At 42.4% G+C, this 24,296-nt stretch overlaps 1 protein-coding gene across 1 annotated transcript in view; it reads right to left on the reverse strand.

Moving 5' to 3' along the window:
• Positions 1–24,296, reverse strand: part of STXBP4 (syntaxin binding protein 4) — a 736,191-nt gene that overhangs the window by 501,808 nt on the left and 210,087 nt on the right. Inside the window, exon 9 of the mRNA XM_053721597.1 lies at positions 11,813–11,902. Coding sequence (XP_053577572.1) covers positions 11,813–11,902 — 90 coding nt within the window. The remainder of the gene's footprint in view (positions 1–11,812; positions 11,903–24,296) is intronic.

Genomic DNA, 24,296 nt, shown 5'->3' on the forward strand with positions numbered 1-24,296 from the left:
TGGAGGAAAAATATATATGAGTCAATGGTACTGATAGGGCATCTATCAATTCCGCCTGAGGATACCTCGACCTTGACCCATACCTGGGTAGCTTAGTTTTGAGGTGGGATACCATGAGATCTATCTCTGGCGTCCCCCACTCACTGCATATCTCTGCAAACACCTCGGGTGGAGAGACCATTCCCCTGGGTGAAAAGATTGCCTGCTGAGTCCACTTCCCACTTGTCCACACCTGGAATGTGGATCGCTGACAGCGTACATCTGTGAGTCTTCACCAACTATAGTATCTGAGATACTTCTCTAATCACCAAGGAACTTCTCGTTCCCCCCTGATGGTTGATGTAGGCAACCAACGTAATATTGTCTGAATGGAATCTGATAAACTTGGACGGGGCCAGAAGGGGTCAAGCCTTCAAGGCATTGAAGATTGCCCGGAGTTCCAATATATTGATTGGAAGGGAGGACTTGTTCTAAGTCCACAGTCCTTGTGCCTTCTTGGCACCCCAAACGGCTCCCCAGCCGGAAAGGTTTGCGTCCGTAGTCACAATCTCCCAGGACAGTATCAAGAAGCATGTGCCTTGGGGCAGATGATCTGGACAGAGCCACCAAGAGAGCGAGTCTCTTGACAGATTGTCCAGTACAATCTGTTGAGACAGATCTGAATGGTCGCCATTCCAATGTCTCAGCATGCATAGTTGTAAGGGTCTGAGATGGAAACTGGCAAAGGGAATGATGTCCATACAGGATACCCTGAGTCCGATCACCTCCATACACTGAGCCACTCAGGGTCTCAAGAAGGCCTGGAGGGCAAGACATGCAGCAGTTAGCTTGCAACGTCTCTGATCTGTGAGGAATATTCTCATGGATATGAAGTCTATTATCGTGCCCAGGAAATTCACCCTTGTACTTGGAGAAAGAGAACTCTTTTCTAAGTTTATCTTCCATCCATGTGATCGAAGAATATTGAGAAGGGACTCCAAATGTTCTTTAGCTAAATGAAAAGATGGTGCCTGCACCAAGATATCATCCAGGTAAGGCGCTACTGCAATACCTCGTGTTCTGGCAATCGCTAGAAGAACCCCCAGAACCTTCGTAAATATCCTTTGAGTAGTAGCTAGGCCAAATGGAAGAGCTATGAACTGGAAATGCTGGTCCAGAAAGGCAAACCTCAGGAACTGAAAATGTTCCCTGTGTTTCAGAACATGAAGGTATGCATCCTTCTGGTCTATGGTGGTCATAAAATGTCCTTCCTGAACCAGAGAAAGGATTGAACGTATTGTCTCCATCCTGAAAGAGGGAACACTCAGAAACTTGTTTAGGCACTTTAGGTCCAGAATTGAATGAAAATTTCCCTCCTCCTTTGAAACCACGAAAAGGTTTGAATAAAACCCCAAACCTCTTTCTGCTGTAGGTACCGGGAGGTTGTGCAGAAGGAGGCGCTGGTTCACTATAGATTCCCGACTGTTTACTTCGGTGTGTTCCAAAGCCCTTTCAGACATTCATCTCTAGAATTGTACTCCAAATTTTAATAAAAAAGATTGCGCTGAAATGTTGCATCCATACACAATATAATAAAGTGTAGATACTCACAGCATATATTTCGAATAAACGGCTCCTTGTATATTCAAATAAAAACTTCACCAGCTTTTACGTATAAAGGCAGTTTTATTGTGCCCTTATAAATAAAAATAAGATAACTTGGTAAATATCCAGAGCATAGCATCTGCTACTGTCTCCGCCTGGATATTAGCCAGAGGGATTGCCTCCGGGTATCGGGTGGCATAATCCACCATGTTAAGGATGTACTTCTTTCGTGAGGAACTGGGTCGGGCTAAGGGACCGACTATGTCTACAGCAATTCTGCTAAAGGGTTCATCAATAATGGGGTGGGGGTGAAGGGGGGCTTTAGTGTAGGCCCTGGGACAATTACTCCTAGAGAGGAGAGATCCCGTACGCAACCTAAGAAGGCAGCCCTCTTTTCTGGTCCTGTGGACAGACTGGCTAGAAGAAATCTGCCCTTGGACGGATGAGACTCGAATCCTATCCTGTATCCTTGAGATACAACCTCCAGGACCCAAGGATCCTGTACATCCTGGAACCAAGCGTCTGAAAAAAGAGACAGTCTGCCCCCTACTCGATCCGATCCCGGATCGGGGCCGCCCCTTCATGACGATTTGTTCTCAGTGGGCTTCTTAATCTGTTTGGACTTATTCCAGGACTGAGCCGGCTTCCAAGTACTCTTGGGCTGCTCGGACTTGGATGAGGATTGCTGTCATTGTGATTTGTCAGAACGAATTGAACGAAAATTAGACAATTGCCGTCCCTTAGGTCTATTTTTCTTATCCTAGGGTAGGAAAGCACCTTTCTCTGGTAACCGTAGAAATAATGGAGTCCAGCCCTGGACCGAATAAAATCTTACCCTTGAAAGGAGGAGAAAGGAGTCTGGATTTAGAAGTCTTATGCTCAGACTAAGACTTCCACCAGAGAGCCCGGCAGGCTAGGACCGCAAAGCCAGAAGCCTTTGCATTTAGGTGAATAATCTGCATATTTGCGTTACAGATGAAGGAGTTAGCAATTCTCAGAGCCTTAATTCTCTCCTGAATATCCTCGAGGGGAGTCTCCACCTCAATGACCTCCAAAAGAGTGTTGCACCAGTAAGTAGCTGCTCCAGCAACCGTGGCTACAGCTTCCGCCAGTTGAAATAAAAACATTATATGTTGAAACATCTTCCTCAGAAAGGTTTCCATTTTTTTATTCATAGGCTCTCTAAAAGAAGAAGAACTATCCTACAGAGGAATAGTAGTACGCTTAGACAGCATAGAAATAGTGCCATCCAACTTAGGGATGGAGCCCCAATTAGGCTTAGGGATGGAGCCTAATTGAGAGCCAGGCAATCATTTTTTAAAAGTAGACAAAGGGGAAAAAAACTTCCTATTCTTTCCAATTTGTTACTAATAATGTTCACCATCTTAACTGGCACAGGAAAAGTCAGAGGGACCTTCCTGTCTTCATAAACCCTGTATAATTTAGGGATCTTAGGTTCCTCAGGGAGTGTAGACTCTGGAACCTCTAGCATAGACAGAACCTCCTTTAATAAAAAACGCAGATGCTCAATTTTAAATCTAAAGGAGGGTTCCTCCGCTGAAGGAGGTTTAGAAACTGAAGTCTCTAACTCAGAAAGTTCACCCTCTGAAGCTACAGAGGTTAACTCATCCTCGGATAGCTGGGACACAGTAGCTGAATCCAACAAATATTTAGATGACTCTAGGTCAGGAGAATAATGGTTAACTTTTCTCTTTTGTTTGCTAGAGCCAGGTAAGGCACTCAGGGGCGCAGACACTGCTGATTGTAACTGCACAGTAAAGTCCACCGGAAAAAGCTCCCTCCAGATGGAGGATTAGTTGAGCCACGGGGAACTGCATGTGGAGCGGGTAGTGTAGAAAGGGTAGTAATCTCTCGGGACCCAGATTCCTGAGAGGTTTGATGGCTCAGAAGGGCTAATAGCGCTATGAGTATTAGCAGGCTTGTCTCCCCTTCTTAAACTTTAGAACAGTGCTTAAACAAATGGAACAAATTGAGCAGGCAGGTAAACCACGGTCTCCTCACAATTTAAACAGGAATTATTCATCAGTACAGAAGGAGCAGAACCTTCTAATGTAGTATCAGAGTCCTCCATAGCTAAGATTTATTCACAGAAGGACAGACAAAAAGAAACACTTTTATTAAAAAAAACGGCACCTTCATAATCCCAATGGCTGGGGCACTCACCACCTCCTAGACCCATACAGCTAACAGTGAAATTGCTCTCCCTAGGCGTGATGTCCGCAGCAGGATCGTAGGAAATCTCTATCCATGCCTTCTCCTTGATGAGGCAAAGAGGAATAGAGGAAGTAGGAGGGATACTTAAACTCTGGTGTAGAGTTTCTTTGCCTTCTCCTGGTGGCCAGGTGATGTAATCCCAAGAGTAAGGATTGTGAACTTTAACAACCATTAGAAAGAAATAACATTTTTTATTATTGAAAACATCTTTATTGGGTGCAAATAGAAGAAATGCTACTTTTCATAAAAAAATGGAATAAGGACAAGAATTGTGTTGTCATCTTGGTAAATATATCCTCCATTAAATACTTACAATAGATAAAATTACAATTCCAAAAGAACGAGGAGAAAAAAGAAACTATTGTATTTTAAAGGAATTTTCTTTGGCGATTCAGACAGAGCATACAATTTTTTTAAAAAAGTTTCCAATTTATATCTATAATCAAACTTGCTTTGTTCCCATAGTATTCTGTGTTGAAGAGATACCTGGGTAGGTGTCTGGAGAACTACATTGCAGGAATTAGTGTTGCCATCAGGTGATCTTGCAAATGGATAACATTCGTGCTCTAGATACGTGCACGCTCCTGAGCTTAAGTCCCTGCTTTTCAACAAAAGATACCAAACGAACAAGGCAAAATTCATAATAGAAGTAAATTAGAAAGTTCTTTAAAATTGCATGCTCTATCTGAATCATGACAGAAAAATTTAAGATTTCATGTTTCATTAACATTATGAAACACCTGTGTCATCCTCCTCTAAACTTCCAGACAAAACTAATCCAGGAAAGACTATCAGACCTGCCAACAGCCTTAGCTCATGGGACGGAGAATTGTTAAAGGATTCCCAAACCAGATCTATTTGCAGTGGTTTAAATACCATACAAAATGAATTAAAATACAGATTGAGTTATCAGCCTGTATTAGGTTATAAAGAATATTTGTAATCAAATTAAAGAGAACACAGAATGTCAAAACCAGTACTTCAAGAGATGTGTAGTTTTAATGCTTAGAATAGCGAAGCTGAACTAGGGTGTCAGAGTCCACAGTAGAGGGTGTCAGACAGAATTATGGCTAAGTGTGAAAAGATGCCAGTTGCTCATGTGTTTATCCTCAACAATAAACCATTTAAATCTTGAATATTATTTTTTTTTTATTTTTATTTTATTTTTTTTATTTTTTTTTAGGTGGCAAAGGTTTGCGTGAAAACAGAATTTATGCTTACCTGATAAATTACTTTCTCCAACGGTGTGTCTGGTCCACGGCATCATCCTTACTTGTGGGATATTCTCTTCCTCAACAGGAAATGGCAAAGAGCCCAGCAAAGCTGGTCACATGATCCCTCCTAGGCTCCGCCTACCCCAGTCATTCGACCGACGTAAAGGAGGAATATGCATAGGAGAAATCATATGATACCGTGGTGACTGTAGTTAGAGAAAATAATTCATCAGACCTGATTAAAAAAAAAACAGGGCGGGCCGTGGACCGGACACACCGTTGGAGAAAGTAATTTATCAGGTAAGCATAAATTCTGTTTTCTCCAACATAGGTGTGTCCGGTCCACGGCGTCATCCTTACTTGTGGGAACCAATACCAAAGCTTTAGGACACGGATGATGGGAGGGAGCAAATCAGGTCACCTAGATGGAAGGCACCACGGCTTGCAAAACCTTTCTCCCAAAAATAGCCTCAGAAGAAGCAAAAGTATCAAATTTGTAAAATTTGGTAAAAGTGTGCAGTGAAGACCAAGTCGCTGCCTTACATATCTGATCAACAGAAGCCTCGTTCTTGAAGGCCCATGTGGAAGCCACAGCCCTAGTGGAGTGAGCTGTGATTCTTTCAGGAGGCTGCCGTCCGGCAGTCTCATAAGCCAATCGGATGATGCTTTTAAGCCAAAAAGAGAGAGAGGTAGAAGTTGCTTTTTGACGTCTCCTTTTACCAGAATAAACAACAAACAAAGAAGATGTTTGTCTGAAATCCTTTGTAGCCTCTAAATAGAATTTTAGAGCACGAACTACATCCAAATTGTGTAACAAACGTTCCTTCTTTGAAACTGGATTCGGACACAAAGAAGGCACAACTATCTCCTGGTTAATGTTTTTGTTAGAAACAACTTTCTGAAGAAAACCAGGTTTAGTACGCAAAACCACTTTATCTGCATGGAACACCAGATAAGGAGGAGAACACTGCAGAGCAGATAACTCTGAAACTCTTCTAGCAGAAGAAATTGCAACCAAAAACAAAACTTTCCAAGATAGTAACTTAATATCTACGGAATGTAAGGGTTCAAACGGAACCCCTTGAAGAACTGAAAGAACTAAATTGAGACTCCAAGGAGGAGTCAAAGGTTTGTAAACAGGCTTGATTCTAACCAGAGCCTGAACAAAAGCTTGAACATCTGGCACAGCCGCCAGTTTTTTGTGAAGTAAAACAGATAAAGCAGAAATCTGTCCCTTCAAAGAACTTGCAGATAATCCTTTCTCCAAACCCTCCTGTAGAAAGGATAGAATCTTAGGAATTTTTATCTTGTTCTATGGGAATCCTTTAGATTCACACCAACAAATATATTTTTTCCATATTTTATGGTAAATTTTCCTAGTTACAGGCTTTCTAGCCTGAACAAGAGTATCAATGACAGAATCTGAAAACCCACGCTTTGATAAAATCAAGCGTTCAATCTCCAAGCAGTCAGTTGGAGTGAAGCCAGATTCGGATGTTCGAATGGACCTTGAACAAGAAGGTCCTGTCTCAAAGGTAGCTTCCATGGTGGAGCCGATGACATATTCACCAGTTCTGCATACCAAGTTCTGCGTGGCCACGCAGGAGCTATCAAGATCACCGAAGCCCTCTCCTGATTGATCCTGGCTACCAGCCTGGGAATGAGAGGGAACGGTGGGAATACATAAGCTAGGTTGAAGGTCCAAGGCGCTATCAGTGCATCTACTAGAGTCGCCCTGGGATCCCTGGATCTGGACCCGTAGCAAGGAACCTTGAAGTTCTGACGAGACGCCATCAGGTCCATGTCTGGAATGCCCCATAATTGAGTTATTTGGGCAAAGATTTCCGGATAGAGTTCCCACTCCCCCGGATGGAAAGTCTGACGACTCAGAAAATCCGCTTCCCAATTTTCCACTCCTGGGATGTGGATTGCAGACAAGTGGCAGGAGTGATTCTCCGCCCATTGAATTATTTTGGTCACTTCCTCCATCGCCAGGGAACTCCTTGTTCCCCCCTGATGGTTGATATATGCAACAGTCGTCATGTTGTCTGATTGAAACCTTATGAATTTGGCCTTTGCTAGTTGAGGCCAAGCTTTGAGAGCATTGAATATCGCTCGCAGTTCCAGAATGTTTATCGGGAGAAGAGATTCTTCCCGAGACCATAGTCTGAGCATGCACAGTTGTAATGGTCTTAGATGAATTCGTGCAAAAGGAACTATGTCCATTGCCGCAACCATCAAACCTATTACTTCCATACACTGAGCTATGGAAGGAAGAAGAACAGAATGAAGTACTTGACAAGAGCTTAGAAGTTTTGATTTTCTGGCCTCTGTCAGAAAAATCTTCATTTCTAAGGAGTCTATTATTGTTCCCAAGAAGGGAACTCTTGTTGACGGGGACAGAGAACTTTTTTCTATGTTCACTTTCCACCCGTGAGATCTGAGAAAGGCTAGGACAATGTCCGTATGAGCCTTTGCTTTTGACAGAGACGACGCTTGAATCAGTATGTCGTCCAAGTAAGGTACTACTGCAATGCCCCTTGGTCTTAGCACCGCTAGAAGGGACCCTAGTACCCTTGTGAAAATCCTTGGAGCAGTGGCTAATCCGAATGGAAGTGCCACAAACTGGTAATGCTTGTCCAGAAAGGTGAACCTTAGGAACCGATGATGTTCCTTGTGGATAGGAATATGTAGATACGCATCCTTTAAATCCACCGTGGTCATGAATTGACCTTCCTGGATGGTAGGAAGAATTGTTCGAATGGTTTCCATCTTGAACGATGGAACCCTGAGAAATTTGTTTAGAATCTTGAGATCTAAAATTGGTCTGAATGTTCCTTCTTTTTTGGGAACTATGAACAGATTGGAGTAAAACCCCATCCCTTGTTCTCCTAATGGAACAGGATGAATCACTCCCATTCTTAACAGGTCTTCTACACAATGTAAGAATGCCTGTCTTTTTATTTGGTTTGAAGACAATTGAGACCTGTGGAACCTCCCCCTTGGGGGTAGTTCCTTGAATTCCAGGAGATAACCTTGAGAAACTATTTCTAGCGCCCAAGGATCCTGAACATCTCTTGCCCAAGCCTGAGCAAAGAGAGAGAGTCTGCCCCCCACCAGATCCGGTCCCGGATCGGGGGCCAACACTTCATGCTGTTTTAGTAGCAGTGGCAGGTTTCTTGGCCTGCTTACCCTTGTTCCAGCCTTGCATCGGTCTCCAGGCTGGTTTGGTTTGAGAACTATTACCCTCTTGCTTAGAGGGTGTAAAATTTGAGGCTGGTCCGTTTCTGCGAAAGGGACGAAAATTTGGCTTATTTTTAGCCTTAAAAGACCTATCCTGAGGAAGGGCGTGGCCCTTTCCCCCAGTGATGTCTGAAATAATCTCTTTCAAGTCAGGGCCAAACAGCGTTTTACCTTTGAAAGGGATGTTAAGCAATTTGTTCTTGGAGGACACATCCGCTGACCAAGACTTTAGCCAAAGCGCTCTGCGCGCCACAATAGCAAAACCTGAATTTTTCGCCGCTAATCTAGCTAATTGCAAAGTGGCGTCTAAGATAAAAGAGTTAGCCAATTTAAGTGCTTGAACTCTGTCCATAACCTCCTCATACGAAGAGTCTTTATGGAGCGACTTTTCTAGTTCTTCGAACCAGAAACACGCTGCTGTAGTGACAGGAACAATGCATGAAATAGGTTGTAGAAGGTAACCTTGCTGAACAAACATCCTTTTAAGCAAACCCTCTAATTTTTTATCCATAGGATCTTTGAAAGCACAACTATCTTCTATAGGGATAGTAGTGCGTTTGTTTAGAGTAGAAACCGCCCCCTCGACCTTGGGGACTGTCTGCCATAAGTCCTTTCTGGGGTCAACCATAGGAAATAATTTTTTAAATATAGGGGGAGGAACAAAAGGTATGCCGGGCCTTTCCCATTCCTTATTTACAATGTCCGCCACCCGCTTGGGTATAGGAAAAGCATCGGGGGGCACCGGGACCTCTAGGAACTTGTCCATCTTACATAACCAAATTGTCACAATCATCCAGAGTAGATAACACCTCCTTAAGCAGAGCGCGGAGATGTTCTAATTTAAATTTAAAAGTAATAACATCAGGTTCAGCTTGTTGAGAAATTTTTCCTGAATCTGAAATTTCTCCCTCAGACAAAACCTCCCTCCTGGCCCCTTCAGATTGGTGTGAGGGTATGTCAGAACCATTATCATCAGCGTCCTCATGCTCTTCAGTATCTAAAACAGAGCAATCGCGCTTTCTCTGATAAGTGGGCATTTTTGACAAAATGTTTTTAATAGAATTATCCATTACAGCCGTTAATTGTTGCATAGTAAGAAGGATTGGCGCACTAGATGTACTAGGGGCCTCTTGTGTGGGCAAGACTGGTGTAGACACAGAAGGGGAAGATGCAGTACCATGCTTACTCCCCTCGCTTGAGGAATCATTTTGGGCAACATCATTATCAGTGGCATCATTGTCCCTACTTTGTTTGGACACTATGTCACATTCATCACATATATTTAAATGGGGAGGAACCTTGGCATCCAAACATACAGAACATCGTCTATCTGATGGTTCAGACATGTTAACAGGCATAAACTTGATAACAAAGCACAAAAAACGTTTTAAAATAAAACCGTTACTGTCACTTTAAATTTTAAACTGAACACACTTTATTACTGAATATGTGAAAAAGTATGAAGGAATTGTTCAAAATTCACCAAAATTTCACCACAGTGTCTTAAAGCCTTAAAAGTATTGCACACCAAATTTGAAAGCTTTAACTCTTAAAATAACGGAACCGGAGCCATTTTTACATTTAACCCCTATACAGTCCCTGGTATCTGCTTTGCTGAGACCCAACCAAGCCCAGAGGGGAATACGATACCAAATGACGCCTTCAATAAGCTTTTTCAGTGGTTCTTAGCTCCTCACACATGCATCTGCATGCCTTGCTTTCCAAAAACAACTGCGCATTAGTGGCGCGAAAATGAGGCTCTGCCTATGACTAGAAAAGGCCCCCAGTGAAAAAGGTGTCCAATACAGTGCCTGCCGTTTTTTTTAATACATCCCCAAGATTAAAAGAACTATTTATAGTTATAATCCACTAAATATACTTATAAAGTAATCGTTTTAGCCCAGAAAAATGTCTACCAGTCTTTAAAGCCCTTGTGAAGCCCTTTATTCTTATACTAAACTAAGAAAATGGCTTACCGGTTCCCATAGGGAAAATGACAGCTTCCAGCATTACCAAGTCTTGTTAGAAATGTGTCATACCTCAAGCAGCAAAAGTCTGCCCACTGTTTCCCCCAACTGAAGTTAATTCATCTCAACAGTCCTGTGTGGAAACAGCCACCGATTTTAGTAACGGTTGCTAAAATCATTTTCCTCTTACAAACAGAAATCTTCATCTCTTTTCTGTTTCAGAGTAAATAGTACATACCAGCACTATTTTAAAATAAACTCTTGATTGAAGAATAAAACTACATTTAAACACCAAAAAACTCTTAGCCCTCACCGTGGAGATGTTGCCTGTGCAACGGCAAAGAGAATGACTGGGGTAGGCGGAGCCTAGGAGGGATCATGTGACCAGCTTTGCTGGGCTCTTTGCCATTTCCTGTTGGGGAAGAGAATATCCCACAAGTAAGGATGACGCCGTGGACCGGACACACCTATGTTGGAGAAATTATGTTTTAAATCAAGATATCTTCATTTTTAGATTATCTCATTAATGGAACTTTAGGTTATAATTTAGATCAGTGTTTCACCAAATCCAGCCCTCAGGAGCCTTATGCAGGCCAGATATTCATTATATCTTAACTAGAGCACAGGTGAAACAATCAGCTGATGGGTGAGCTGATTGTTTCACCTGTGCTCTAGTTAAGATATAATGAATATCTGGCATGAGTAAGGGTCCTGAGGACTGGGTTTGGAAAACACTGATTTAGATTGTCTCATTAATTGAGCCTTGGGGTAGCAAAAGCATACCAAAAAAATAATTTTAAGAAAGTATGTTATGAGTGTCCAAAGACAAAAATTATTCTAATACACTTGCATGTATTATATAATTTCATTTAACATACATAGTAGATGAGATTAAAAAAAGACAGAAGTCCATCAAGTTCAACCTATACAAATCTAATATACTTGATCTTAAATTAATCCCATTAAAAAGGTGACCCATTTAACACAAGCAATCATATCCCTGAATTCTGTTTCTAGCCAGAAATGTATCCAAACCATTTTTAAATGCATCTAAGGTATTGGCATTCACTACCTCCTTTGGTAATGAGTTCCACAATGTTATTGCTCTTACAGAGAAAAAAAAATTTCTGTTGCAGGAGATTAAATCTCCATTCCTCCAGTCTTAAATTGTGATCTCATGTCACAAACAATTTTGAATTTATTTTTATTATTTTTTAGGAAACATAAAAATGACCTAAAACAACAGATTTCATTAAATGGACAATGTACTCAGCAGCTGATAAGTGTTCATTGTATAAAAAGCTGCAGCAGAAACACTCTTTCAAAATGGCAGGCTTGCTATCCCTTCCTACCCCCAAAAAGGGATTAATTTATGATGCTGTTTATATGGTTTTCTATAGCTTTTACATCAGTATTGAAATTTTCAGCATAGACTGTTTTCAACAAGAAAAAGCAGATATTACAAATGTAACGGAACAATTAAATACACTGCAAAATGGATAATTAAAAACACATTTAAGGGGAAAAAAATAGAATACCCCTTTAACAATTTGATGACATATCTCTTACCTGGAGATTCCTTATATCCTCATGTGCTTCTCGTCTTTCTCTTTTAAGTCTCTCTATGTCATTAGATTCTGATAATTCACACAACGGAACCTGTAAAAGCAAAGTAAAGATATAAACACTAACCGATAATTTGCTGAAAGAAAAAACTCACAAAATCCGCTATATTTCTTCTTTAACTTTTGAAAAAAGTATATTGCTCATTCAAAGGGGCTTTAGTAATGATTTGCAGTGCAACAGGGATGTAATGTGAAATATATGTGGTAGTATTTTATCATTTACCTTATTTAGTTTTTTAAACTGTATATTAGAATTCCTGAAATATACCTTGTATCAGGTGTTCCCAAAAGACTGACTCTGATCTACTAATAGATCTCACAGATTTGATACATACATTGTAAGACTGCTGCACAATGTGCAGTTTCCCCCGCAGCTAACAGTGATATTATGGCCTCAAGGTAAGAAATGTGTAAATGTGCTTTGGACTATTATATTTGAAAAGGATTAAACGCAAAATACAGAGAATTCTATATTTAAATTCTATAGGTCATATCCTAGCTAATAATTACACACGCTGGCTACCCTTATTACTATTGAATGCCCATTACACTGGGGAGCTAGGGACCCTGGCAAATATTAGCTAACGGTATGAGACATTTATTTATATTGCATTTAATTTAAGGCCATCTTGGCTCACCCAACTGATACTAACTAGGTGAGGTGAGCACAAAGCTATGCAAATATTGGAAAGAAAGAAGAAAAGGCATCTAATGCTGCAATTATCAGAACTAACACGAGCTACTGTAGGGCTGGAAATTAATTGAAGTTTTGCACAAGATGTCTGTAACTTTAATTTCCTCTGATAAGACAGTCTCATTGATATTGAGTCTATAGCAACTCCAGCGAAAGAAACTTTAGTCTAAGGAGACATAGAACTCTTTGAAACATTGATTTTCCAACCATGTTGTTGGGGAAAAAAAATTGTTGCTAAAGGTGAAGCCTGTACAAATATATCGTTCAGTAATAGAGACACTGAAATACCCTGAGCTTTGATTACAGGCAAAACTGTTTCCAGACGTCCGTGAAGATTCTGTGAGCTGTAGCCAGACCAAACCGTAGCGCCACAAACTGAAAATGTCTGTCCAAGAAAGCAAACGAGATACTGATAAGCATCCTTGAATAAGAGGAAGGATAATCTAGATTGTTTCCATTTTGAAGGTACAAACCCTGAGAAACTTAAGAATTTTAAATCCATAATAGGCCTGAAAGTTCTCTCTTTTTATGAAATAATTCAGATATAGGGACTGGAAGTATAACCCCCATGTGCCCTAAATCCTGAACACAATAAAAAAAAGACTTTACAGGGTTCTTCGGAACGTGGGATAGAAGAAATCTTCCTTTGAGAGGCCTTGATCTGAAGCCTATTCTGTATCCCTCGGAAACAATGTTTCAAACCCAGGCATCTCGAACAGACCAAGCCCAGACCTTCTGAAAAAGGCGTAATCTGCCACCTACCACAAGAGGATCCGGATGGGGCGCCACACCTATATGCTGGCTTGGTAGAAATAGAGAGCTTTTTTGACAGTTTGGACTTGTTCCAATTGGAAGATGACTTCCAGGACGTTCTGGAAGAATCATTCTTTTGTGAAGGAGAGGATAATTTTTGTTTCCTAGGTTGGCTAAACGAATTAAAACAATTAAGAGCCCTGTTGCTTCCCTTGAATTTCTTGTCCTGAGGCAGAAAGGCTCCATTACCTGATAAATTTCTTTCTTTCTTAATATATGGTGAGTCCATGACATCATCAATTACTGTTGGGAATAGCACTACTGGCCAGCAGGAGGAGGCAAAGAGCACCACAGCAAAGCTGTTACGTATCACTTCCCTTCCCACAACCCCCAGTCATTCGACCAAAGGAAAATGGACAAAAAAGAAGCAACACAAGATGTAGAGGTGCCTGATGTCTCAGTAAAAATAATTGTCTTAAAATAAAGGGTGGGGCGGTGGCCTCACCATATCCGGAAAGAAATTTATCAGGTAAGCATAAATTTTGTTTTCTTTATTAAGATATGGTGAGTCCACAGCATCATCAATTACTGTTGGGAATCAATACCCAAGCTAGAGGACACAGATGATTAGTGAGGGACGAGACAGGTAACCTAACCAGAAGGCACCACCGCTTGAAAAACCTCTCTCACAAAAGAAACCTCAGCCGAGGCAAAAGTATCGAATGTAAAAAAAAATTAAAAAAGTTGCCGCCTTGCAATTCTGTTCCACAGAAGCTTCATCCTTGAAAGCCCAAGAAGAAGAGAAAGCCCTAATGGAATGAGCTGAAATTCTCTCAGGAGGCTGCTACCCAATTTTTTTCTTTTGTAATTCAGAAAGAGCATGCAATTTTAAGCAACTTTCTATTTACTCCTATTATCAAATTTTCTTCATTCTCTTGCTATCATTATTTGAAAAAGAAGGCATCTAAGCGTTTTCTTGGTTTCAGTACTCTGGACAGCACTTTTTTATTGGTGGATGAATTTATCCACCAATCAGCAAGGACAACCCAGGTTGTTAGCAAAAAATGGGCTGGCATCTAAACTTACATTCTTGCATTTCAAATAAAGATACCAAGAGAATGAAGAAAATTTGATAATAGGAGTAAATTAGAAAGTTGCTTAAAATTTCACGCTCAATCTGAATCATGAAAGAAAATTTTTGGGTACAGTGTCCCTTTAAGGAGGAGAGCAGACACTTCCGGTTCCATAACCCCTGCCCCTAAAACAAGTCCCAGACTGCTCCCCAGCCCAGCAGGTTGGCGTCTGTGCTCCCTGAGACATATACTCCTGAAAAACCACAACGGGAGAGAGTCTCTTGTCGACTGATCTAGATCTATCCTCTGAAACAGATTTGACTGTTCTCCATATTATGGAAAATAGCAAAGGGAATGATGTCCATGGAACCATCAGTCCAATTCCCTCCTACCTTGAGTCACTGAAAAGTTAAGGAAAATTAAACTGCAGCTAGATCCAAACTCCCAACCTTCTGTTTGTAAGAGGCTAAGCTTCTGTTTTTAAGAGGCTACCAGACCACAAAAGCTTGCTGTTGTCTTAACAGTAGACTGCAGAGAGAGGAAAAGGAGTAAATCCTTGCTTATCTGACCCCTGTTAGAAAGCTTCTCCTAGATAGAGAATCTATAAAAGGTACTCAAATAAACCACCCTTTTAGATTGAACAAGGGAAATCTTCTCCAGATTCATTTCCCATCCACGAGAAAGTAGATTGGACAAGATCTCTTGAAAGAGAGTTTGCTCAAAGGAAAGATGACAACTGAACCATATATTATCCAGAAAAGCACCCTTGCACTACCCCAGGACTGAAAAGTCTTCTTGAATGACAAGACTCAAACTTGAGAAGATCCTGAATAATGGGAACAATAAATACACATCCTTCAGGTCTACGTTCTTATGAAAAGACCCTCTTGAACCCAAAGAGAATGCATACTACTTTGAATGTCAGAATCTGAGAAACTTGAGGTAAATACCTATATCCTGTTCCCAGACGGGACTGAAACTATCACTCCCAGAGAGGAATGTCCTGAACCCAGTTCAAGGAATGTCTCTTATCATACCTGGATTGCAGATACCCTAAAAGGAGAGTCTGCCCCTGGGAGAAAATCTGAGAATGGACTCCAAAAGACATGACTGACCCTGCAAAACGAGGAAAAGGAAAACTTTCCTTTAGTCTTACTCTCTTGATGTGTGGTAGAAAAAACTTATTTTTCGCCCGAAAAGTCAGAGGATAACTGCCAGACCAAGTCCAAACAAGGTCTCATCCTTGAAAAGGAAACACCAGAAGCGTGGATTTGGAGGAAACATAAAATATTGAACCTAAAACTGCAGAACTATAAAGCCTAGGCTATACCACTAAGCCACAGGTAGGCTTCTCAGCTGACCAAGATTTCTGCCACAACACCCGGCGGGCTAGCACAGTAAGTCTAATAAGACAAGGCATTGCTCAAAATGAACAATGAAACCTCCAGCTTCTAATCCATGGATCCGAAAAGGAGCAGCTACCCTCCATATGGATTGAAGTTCTTTGAGCCATAGTAGAAAAGCTCCCTTCTACTCAGGGCATCGTGCATTTTAATGGAGTCTGCGACAGAAAAATATTTTAAAGGACGGGAAAATGCGAGAAAGGTATCCCTAGCTGCTCTTATTCCTGTGAAAATATCAAAGGTACGTCTAGAAACACTTCCACATAGGAAGGAACATCAAGAATGATAAGTTTACTAAAACTCCAAGGGTTGAAAACGACAGGGGTATGAATGTTGTCCAAGTAGCCAAAACCTCCTTTTAACAGCACAGGAGGTGTTCAAGCATACATCTGAAGATCACCTCAGCATTAGATGAGGGAATTATACATCCAAGAAACGTTATCAACAAACAACACTTTTATCAGGCGGCCTCTCTATAAAAAACTGCTCCGCAGATCCAGAGATAGGCATAACAAGAACTCTGCTCCGTTCTCAGTCGGTAAACGAGGCAGAGTTACGGACACTAACTCGTCAAAACATCCAAAATGGTGCCGCTCCGCTTCACTGAGGAGGCGGGCCATGAAAAAACGGCATGGGGATGAAGCACTCTGTTACACCGCGCTTCATCCTGCCGACACTTACAAATACTTGTCAAGGAAATTTTACTCTCTAATAGGTAAACAAGTATTATACAGGACAATAAAATAATAACAAGGACACGGCTCCGCTTTCTATCAAAAAGCGGAGGAAATGCCACATACAGTGTACTCTCCCCATAGGAATGGCGCTGGAAGTGAAAAAACAGAATTTATGCTTACCTGATAAATTACTTTCTCTTGTGGTGTATCCAGTCCACGGATTCATCCTTTACTTGTGGGATATTCTCCTTCCTAACAGGAAGTGGCAAAGAGAGCACACAGCAGAGCTGTCCATATAGCTCCCCCTCTAGCTCCACCCCCCAGTCATTCGACCGCAGGTTAGGAAGAAAAAGGAGAAACCATAGGGTGCAGTGGTGACTGTAGTTTAGACTAAAAATCTACCTGACTAATAGCCAGGGCGGGCCGTGGACTGGATACACCACAAGAGAAAGTAATTTATCAGGTAAGCATAAATTCTGTTTTCTCTTGTAAGGTGTATCCAGTCCACGGATTCATCCTTTACTTGTGGGATACCAATACCAAAGCTTTAGGACACGGATGAAGGGAGGGAACAAGACAGGTACCATAAACGGAAGGCACCACTTCTTGTAAAACCTTTCTCCCAAAAATAGCCTCCGAAGAAGCAAAAGTATTGAATTTGTAAAATTTGGAAAAAGTATGCAGCGAAGACCAAGTCGCTGCCTTACAAATCTGTTCAACAGAAGCCTCATTTTTAAAAGCACATGTGGAAGCCACTGCTCTGGTAGAATGAGCAGTAATTGTTTCAAGAGGCTGCTGGCCAGCAGTCTCATAGGCCAGACTGATGATGCTTTTCAGCCAAAAGGAAAGAGAGGTAGCAATCGCCTTCTGACCTCTCCTCTTACCAGAAAATATAATAAACAATGAAGGTGTTTGTCTGAAATCCTTAGTTGCTTGTAAATAGAACTTTAAAGCACGAACCACATCAAGATTGTGCAACAGACGTTCCTTCTTCGAAAAAGGATTAGGACACAGAGAAGGAACAACAATTTCCTGGTTAATATTCTTATTAGACACAACCTTAGGAAGAAAACCTGGTTTGGTACGCAAAACTACCTTAGCTGCGTGGAACACCAAGTAAGTGAGTCACACTGTAAAGCAGATAACTCTGAAACTCTTCGAGCAGGAGAGATAGCTACCAAAAACAAAACTTTCCGAGATAAAAGTTTAATATCTATGGAATGTAAAGGTTCAAACGGAACCCCTTGCAGAACTGAAAGAACTAAATTCAGACTCCATGGCGGAGCCACAGGTCTATAAACAGGCTTGATTCTGACAAAAGCCTGACTAAACGCTTGAACATCTGGTACCTCTGCCAGACGTTTGTGTAAAAGAATAGACAAAGCAGATATCTGTCCTTTTAAGGAACTAGCTGATGATCATTTCTCCAATCCTTCTTGGAGAAAGGACAATATCCTGGGAATCCTAATCTTACAAAGATATTTTCGCCAAATGTTATGGTAGATTTTCCTGGTGACAGGTTTTCTAGCCTGAATCAAGGTATCGATAACCGACTCAGAGAAACCACGCTTAGATAGAATTAGGCGTTCAATATCCAAGCAGTCAGACGCAGAGAAATTAGATTTGGGTGTTTGAAAGGACCTTGAAGTAGAAGATCCTGCCTCATTGGAAGAGTTCATGGTGGAATGGATGACATGTCCACTAGGTCTGCATACCAAGTCCTGCGTGGCCACGCAGGTGCTATTAGAATCACCAACGCCCTCTCCTGCTTGATTCTGGCAAGGAGAGGAAACGGTGGAAACACATAGGCCAGATTAAAGGACCAAGGCGCTGCTAGAGACTCTATCAACACCGCCTGGGGATCCCGGGACCTGGACCCATAAAGAGGAAGTTTGGCATTCTGACGGGACGCCATCAGATCCAATTCTGGAGTGCCCCATAGCCGAGTCAGCTGGGCAAATACCTCCGGGTGGAGTTCCCACTCCCCCGGATGAAAAGTCTGACGACTTAGAAAATCCGCTTCCCAGTTGTCTACTCCTGGGATGTGAATTGCTGAGAGGTGGCAAGAGTGATCCTCCGCCCACCTGATTATTTTGGTTACTTCCATCATTGCTAGGAGACTCCTTGTTCCCCCTTGATGGTAAGCTACAGTCGTGATGTAGTCCGACTGAAATCTGATGAATTTGGCCGCAGCTAGCTGAGGCCATGCCTGAAGAGCATTGAATATCGCCCTCAGTTCCAGAATGTTTATCGGGAGAAGAGCTTCTTCCCGAGACCATAAGCCCTGAGCTTTCAGGGAGTCCCAGACTGCACCCCAGCCCAACAGACTGGCGTCGGTCGTTACGATGATCCACTCTGGTCTGCGGAAACACATTCCCTGAGACAGGTGATCCTGAGACAACCACCAGAGAAGAGAATCTCTGGTCCCCTGGTCCAACTGTATTTGAGGAGACAAATCTGCATAATCCCCATTCCACTGTTTGAGCATGCATAGTTGCAGTGGTCTGAGGTGTATCCGTGCAAAAGGGACTATGTCCATTGCCGCTACCATTAGTCCGATTGTCTCCATGCACTGAGCTACAGACGGCCGAGGAATGGAATGAAGAGCTCGGCAAGTAGTTAAGAGTTTTAACTTTCTGACCTCCGTCAGAAATATTTTCATTTCTACCGAGTCTATTAGGGTTCCTAGGAATGGAACTCTTGTGAGGGGGGAGAGAGAACTCTTTTTGATGTTCACCTTCCACCCGTGAGACCTCAGAAAGGCCAATACAATTTCCGTGTGAGACTTGGCTCTTTGTAAAGTCGACGCCTGAATTAAGATGTCGTCTAGGTAAGGCGCCACTGCTATGCCCCGCGGTCTTAGAACCGCAAAAAGGGACCCTAGCACCTTTGTGAAAATTCTGGGAGCAGTGGCCAACTCGAAAGGAAGAGCCACAAACTGATAATGCTTGTCCAGAAAGGCGAACCTGAGAAACTGGTGATGATCTTTGTGGATAGGAATGTGCAGATACGCATCCTTTAGATCCACGGTAGTCATAAATTGACCCTCATGGATCATTGGTAAGATTGTCCGAATGGTATCCATCTTGAATGATGGGACTCTGAGGAATTTGTTTAGAATTTTGAGATCCAGGATTGGTCTGAAAGTTCCTTCTTTTTTGGGAACCACAAACAGGTTTGAGTAAAAACCCAGCCCTTGTTCCACAATTGGAACTGGGTGGATCACTCCCATTGTATGTAGGTCTTCTACGCAGAATAAGAACGCCTCTTTCTTTGTCTGGTCTGTAGACAGATGAGAAATGTGGAACCTTCCCCTTGGAGGGGAGTCCTTGAATTCTAGAAGATATCCCTGGGATACAATCTCTAAGGCCCAAGGATCGTGTACGTCTCTTGCCCAGGCCTGAGCGAAGAGAGAGAGTCTGCCCCCCACTAGATCTGGTCCTGGATCGGGGGCTACCCCTTCATGCCGTCTTGGAGGCTGCTGCAGGCTTCTTGGCCTGTTTACCCTTGTTCCAGCCCTGGTAAGGTTTCCAGGCTGCCCTGGGTTGTGAAGTGTTACCCTCTTCCTTTGTAGCAGGGGAGGATGAAGCGAGACCGCTCCTGAAATTTCGAAAGGAACGAAAATTATTTTGTTTGTTCTTTGTCTTAAAGGACTTGTCCTGAGGGAGAGCATGGCCTTTTCCCCCAGTGATTTCTGAGATAATCTCTTTCAATTCAGGCCCGAAAAGGGTCTTTCCTTTGAAAGGGATGTTCAGTAGTTTGGATTTTGACGACACATCGGCCGACCAGGACTTTAGCCATAGCGCCCTAATGGCGAAACCTGAATTCTTTGCCGCTAACTTAGCTAGTTGGAAAGCTGCATCTGTGATAAAAGAATTAGCCAGTTAAAGAGCCTTAATTCTGTCCATAATGTCCTCATATGAGGTCTCCGCCTGGAGCGCATCTTCCAGCGCCTCGAACCAGAAAGCAACTGCAGTAGTTACAGGAACAATGCACGCTATAGGTTGGAGAATAAAACCTTGATGAACAAAAATTTTCTTAAGTAAACCCTCTAATTTTTTTAAAAGCACAACTGTCCTCAATTGGTATGGTTGTGCGTTTAGCAAGTGAAGAAACAGCCCCCTCCACCTTAGGGACCGTCTGCCACGAGTCCTGCGTGGTGTCAGATATGGGGAACATTTTCTTAAAAACAGGAGTTGGAACAAACAGAATACCTGGTCTATCCCACTCCCTAGTTACTATATCCGCAATCCTCTTAGGGACCGGGAACACATCAGTGTAAACAGGAACTTCTAGGTACTTGTCCATTTTACACAATTTCTCTGGAACCACCAAAGGGTCACAGTCATCCAGAGTAACTAATACCTCCCTGAGCAATAAGCGGAGGTGTTCTAGTTTAAATTTAAAAGCCAACGTATCTGAGTCTGTCTGAGGAGCAACCTTTCCCGAATCGGAAATTTCTCCCTCAGACAGCACATCCCTCGCCCCCATTTCAGAGCGTTGTGAGTGTATATCGGATACGGCTACTAAAGCGTCAGAATGCTCAGAATCTGTTCTTAAAACAGAGCTATCACGCTTTGCAGGTAACACGGGCAGCTTAGATAAAAATACTGAGAGGGTATTATCCATAACTGCCGCCAAGTCTTGTAAGGTAAAAGAGTTAGACGCACTAGAGGTGCTAGGCGTCGCTTGAGCGGGCGTAATTGGTTGTGACACTTGGGGAGAGGTCAACGGGCTAACCTCATTACCTTCTGTCTGAGAATCATCTTGGGCCACATTTTTAAGTGCAACAATATGGTCTTTAAAGTGTATAGACATATCAGTACAAGTGGGACACATTTTGAGAGGGGGTTCCACCATGGCTTCTAAACACATTGAACAAGGATTTTCCTTGGTGTCAGACATGTTTAACAGACTAGTAGTAAGACAAACAGGCTTAGAAATTGCTTTAATAAAGCAAAAACACACTTTACAAAAAAAGTTACTGTGCCTTTAAGAGATAAAAAAGGCACACAATTTTCCAAAACAGTGAAAAATGCACCAAACTTTTTTAAATTTTCACAGTATGTACCTAAAGCATTGGTAAGATTGCACAACTAGCAAGAAAAACGATGAACCCCTTAGTGCCCAAACTGGATCAATAGTAAGCTAACAGACCGGTTAAAACAACCTACCTTCCCTTAGGAGTCAGATTTATGTGGAAAAAGCTTCTTATGGGTCCTCAAACTGTAGCAGGAGCCTCCATGTGAAAACAGCCTGAAGATCTAGTTAATCTAACTGCGCATCTGAGGCGCGAAATTAGGCCCCTCCCACCTTACTCCGGTGCTGTGAGGCCTAAGGAAACACTCCTAAGAGTTATAATATTAGCCATGTGGGTAACAACCCCTGAAAGAAACCCAAAGGGACCTTCAAAGTGTCTCAAAAAACAATATTTATTAGTAAAAACCGTTTGCCATAAAAAAGTGTCAACTTGCCATAAAATAGTGTCACCCAGCATAAATTAGCCCTGTTATGTAAGCTTGTAATTCCATACTTAGTCTCTGAATAAAGCTTACCCTTCCCTCATGGGGAAGTTCTTTTCTAGCATTATCACAGTCTTGTCTAGAAATAAATGACTGAACATACCTTATTGCAGCCTAACCTGCAAACCGTTCCCCCAACTGAAGTTTTCTTGTACTCCTCAGTCCTGTGTGCGAACAGCAGTGGATTTTAGTTACAACATGCTAAAATCATCTTCCTCTCTGCAGAAAACAGAATTTATGTTTACCTGATAAATTACTTTCTCCAACGGTGTGTCCGGTCCACGGCGTCATCCTTACTTGTGGGATATTCTCTTCCCCAACAGGAAATGGCAAAGAGCCCAGCAAAGCTGGTCACATGATCCCTCCTAGGCTCCGCCTACCCCAGTCATTCGACCGACGTTAAGGAGGAATATTTGCATAGGAGAAACCATATGGTACCGTGGTGACTGTAGTTAAAGAAAATAAATTATCAGACCTGATTAAAAAAACCAGGGCGGGCCGTGGACCGGACACACCGTTGGAGAAAGTAATTTATCAGGTAAACATAAATTCTGTTTTCTCCAACATAGGTGTGTCCGGTCCACGGCGTCATCCTTACTTGTGGGAACCAATACCAAAGCTTTAGGACACGGATGAAGGGAGGGAGCAAATCAGGTCACCTAAATGGAAGGCACCACGGCTTGCAAAACCTTTCTCCCAAAAATAGCCTCAGAAGAAGCAAAAGTATCAAACTTGTAAAATTTGGTAAAAGTGTGCAGTGAAGACCAAGTCGCTGCCCTACATATCTGATCAACAGAAGCCTCGTTCTTGAAGGCCCATGTGGAAGCCACAGCCCTAGTGGAATGAGCCGTGATTCTTTCGGGAGGCTGCCGTCCGGCAGTCTCGTAAGCCAATCTGATGATGCTTTTAATCCAAAAAGAGAGAGAGGTAGAAGTTGCTTTTTGACCTCTCCTTTTACCGGAATAAACAACAAACAAGGAAGATGTTTGTCTAAAATCCTTTGTAGCATCTAAATAGAATTTTAGAGCGCGAACAACATCCAAATTGTGCAACAAACGTTCCTTCTTTGAAACTGGTTTCGGACACAGAGAAGGTACGATAATCTCCTGGTTAATGTTTTTGTTAGAAACAACTTTTGGAAGAAAACCAGGTTTAGTACGTAAAACCACCTTATCTGCATGGAACACCAGATAAGGAGGAGAACACTGCAGAGCAGATAATTCTGAAACTCTTCTAGCAGAAGAAATTGCAACTAAAAACAAAACTTTCCAAGATAATAACTTAATATTAACGGAATGTAAGGGTTCAAACGGAACCCCCTGAAGAACTGAAAGAACTAAGTTGAGACTCCAAGGAGGAGTCAAAGGTTTGTAAACAGGCTTAATTCTAACCAGAGCCTGAACAAAGGCTTGAACATCTGGCACAGCTGCCAGCTTTTTGTGAAGTAACACAGACAAGGCAGAAATCTGTCCCTTCAGGGAACTAGCAGATAATCCTTTTTCCAATCCTTCTTGAAGGAAGGATAGAATCTTAGGAATCTTAACCTTGTCCCAAGGGAATCCTTTAGATTCACACCAACAGATATATTTTTTCCAAATTTTGTGGTAAATCTTTCTAGTTACAGGCTTTCTGGCCTGAACAAGAGTATCGATAACAGAATCTGAGAACCCTCGCTTCGATAAGATCAAGCGTTCAATCTCCAAGCAGTCAGCTGGAGTGAAACCAGATTCGGATGTTCGAACGGACCCTGAACAAGAAGGTCTCGTCTCAAAGGTAGCTTCCAAGGTGGAGCCGATGACATATTCACCAGATCTGCATACCAAGTCCTGCGTGGCCACGCAGGAGCTATCAAGATCACCGACGCCCTCTCCTGATTGATCCTGGCTACCAGCCTGGGGATGAGAGGAAACGGCGGGAACACATAAGCTAGTTTGAAGGTCCAAGGTGCTACTAGTGCATCCACTAGAGCCGCCTTGGGATCCCTGGATCTGGACCCGTAGCAAGGAACTTTGAAGTTCTGACGAGAGGCCATCAGATCCATGTCTGGAATGCCCCACAGCTGAGTGACTTGGGCAAAGATTTCCGGATGGAGTTCCCACTCCCCCGGATGCAATGTCTGACGACTCAGAAAATCCGCTTCCCAATTTTCCACTCCTGGGATGTGGATAGCAGACAGGTGGCAGGAGTGAGACTCCGCCCATAGAATGATTTTGGTCACTTCTTCCATCGCTAGGGAACTCCTTGTTCCCCCCTGATGGTTGATGTACGCAACAGTTGTCATGTTGTCTGATTGAAACCGTATGAAC

This window comes from Bombina bombina, chromosome 1 (assembly GCF_027579735.1).
Source record: "Bombina bombina isolate aBomBom1 chromosome 1, aBomBom1.pri, whole genome shotgun sequence".
NCBI classification, from domain to species: Eukaryota; Metazoa; Chordata; class Amphibia; order Anura; family Bombinatoridae; genus Bombina; species Bombina bombina.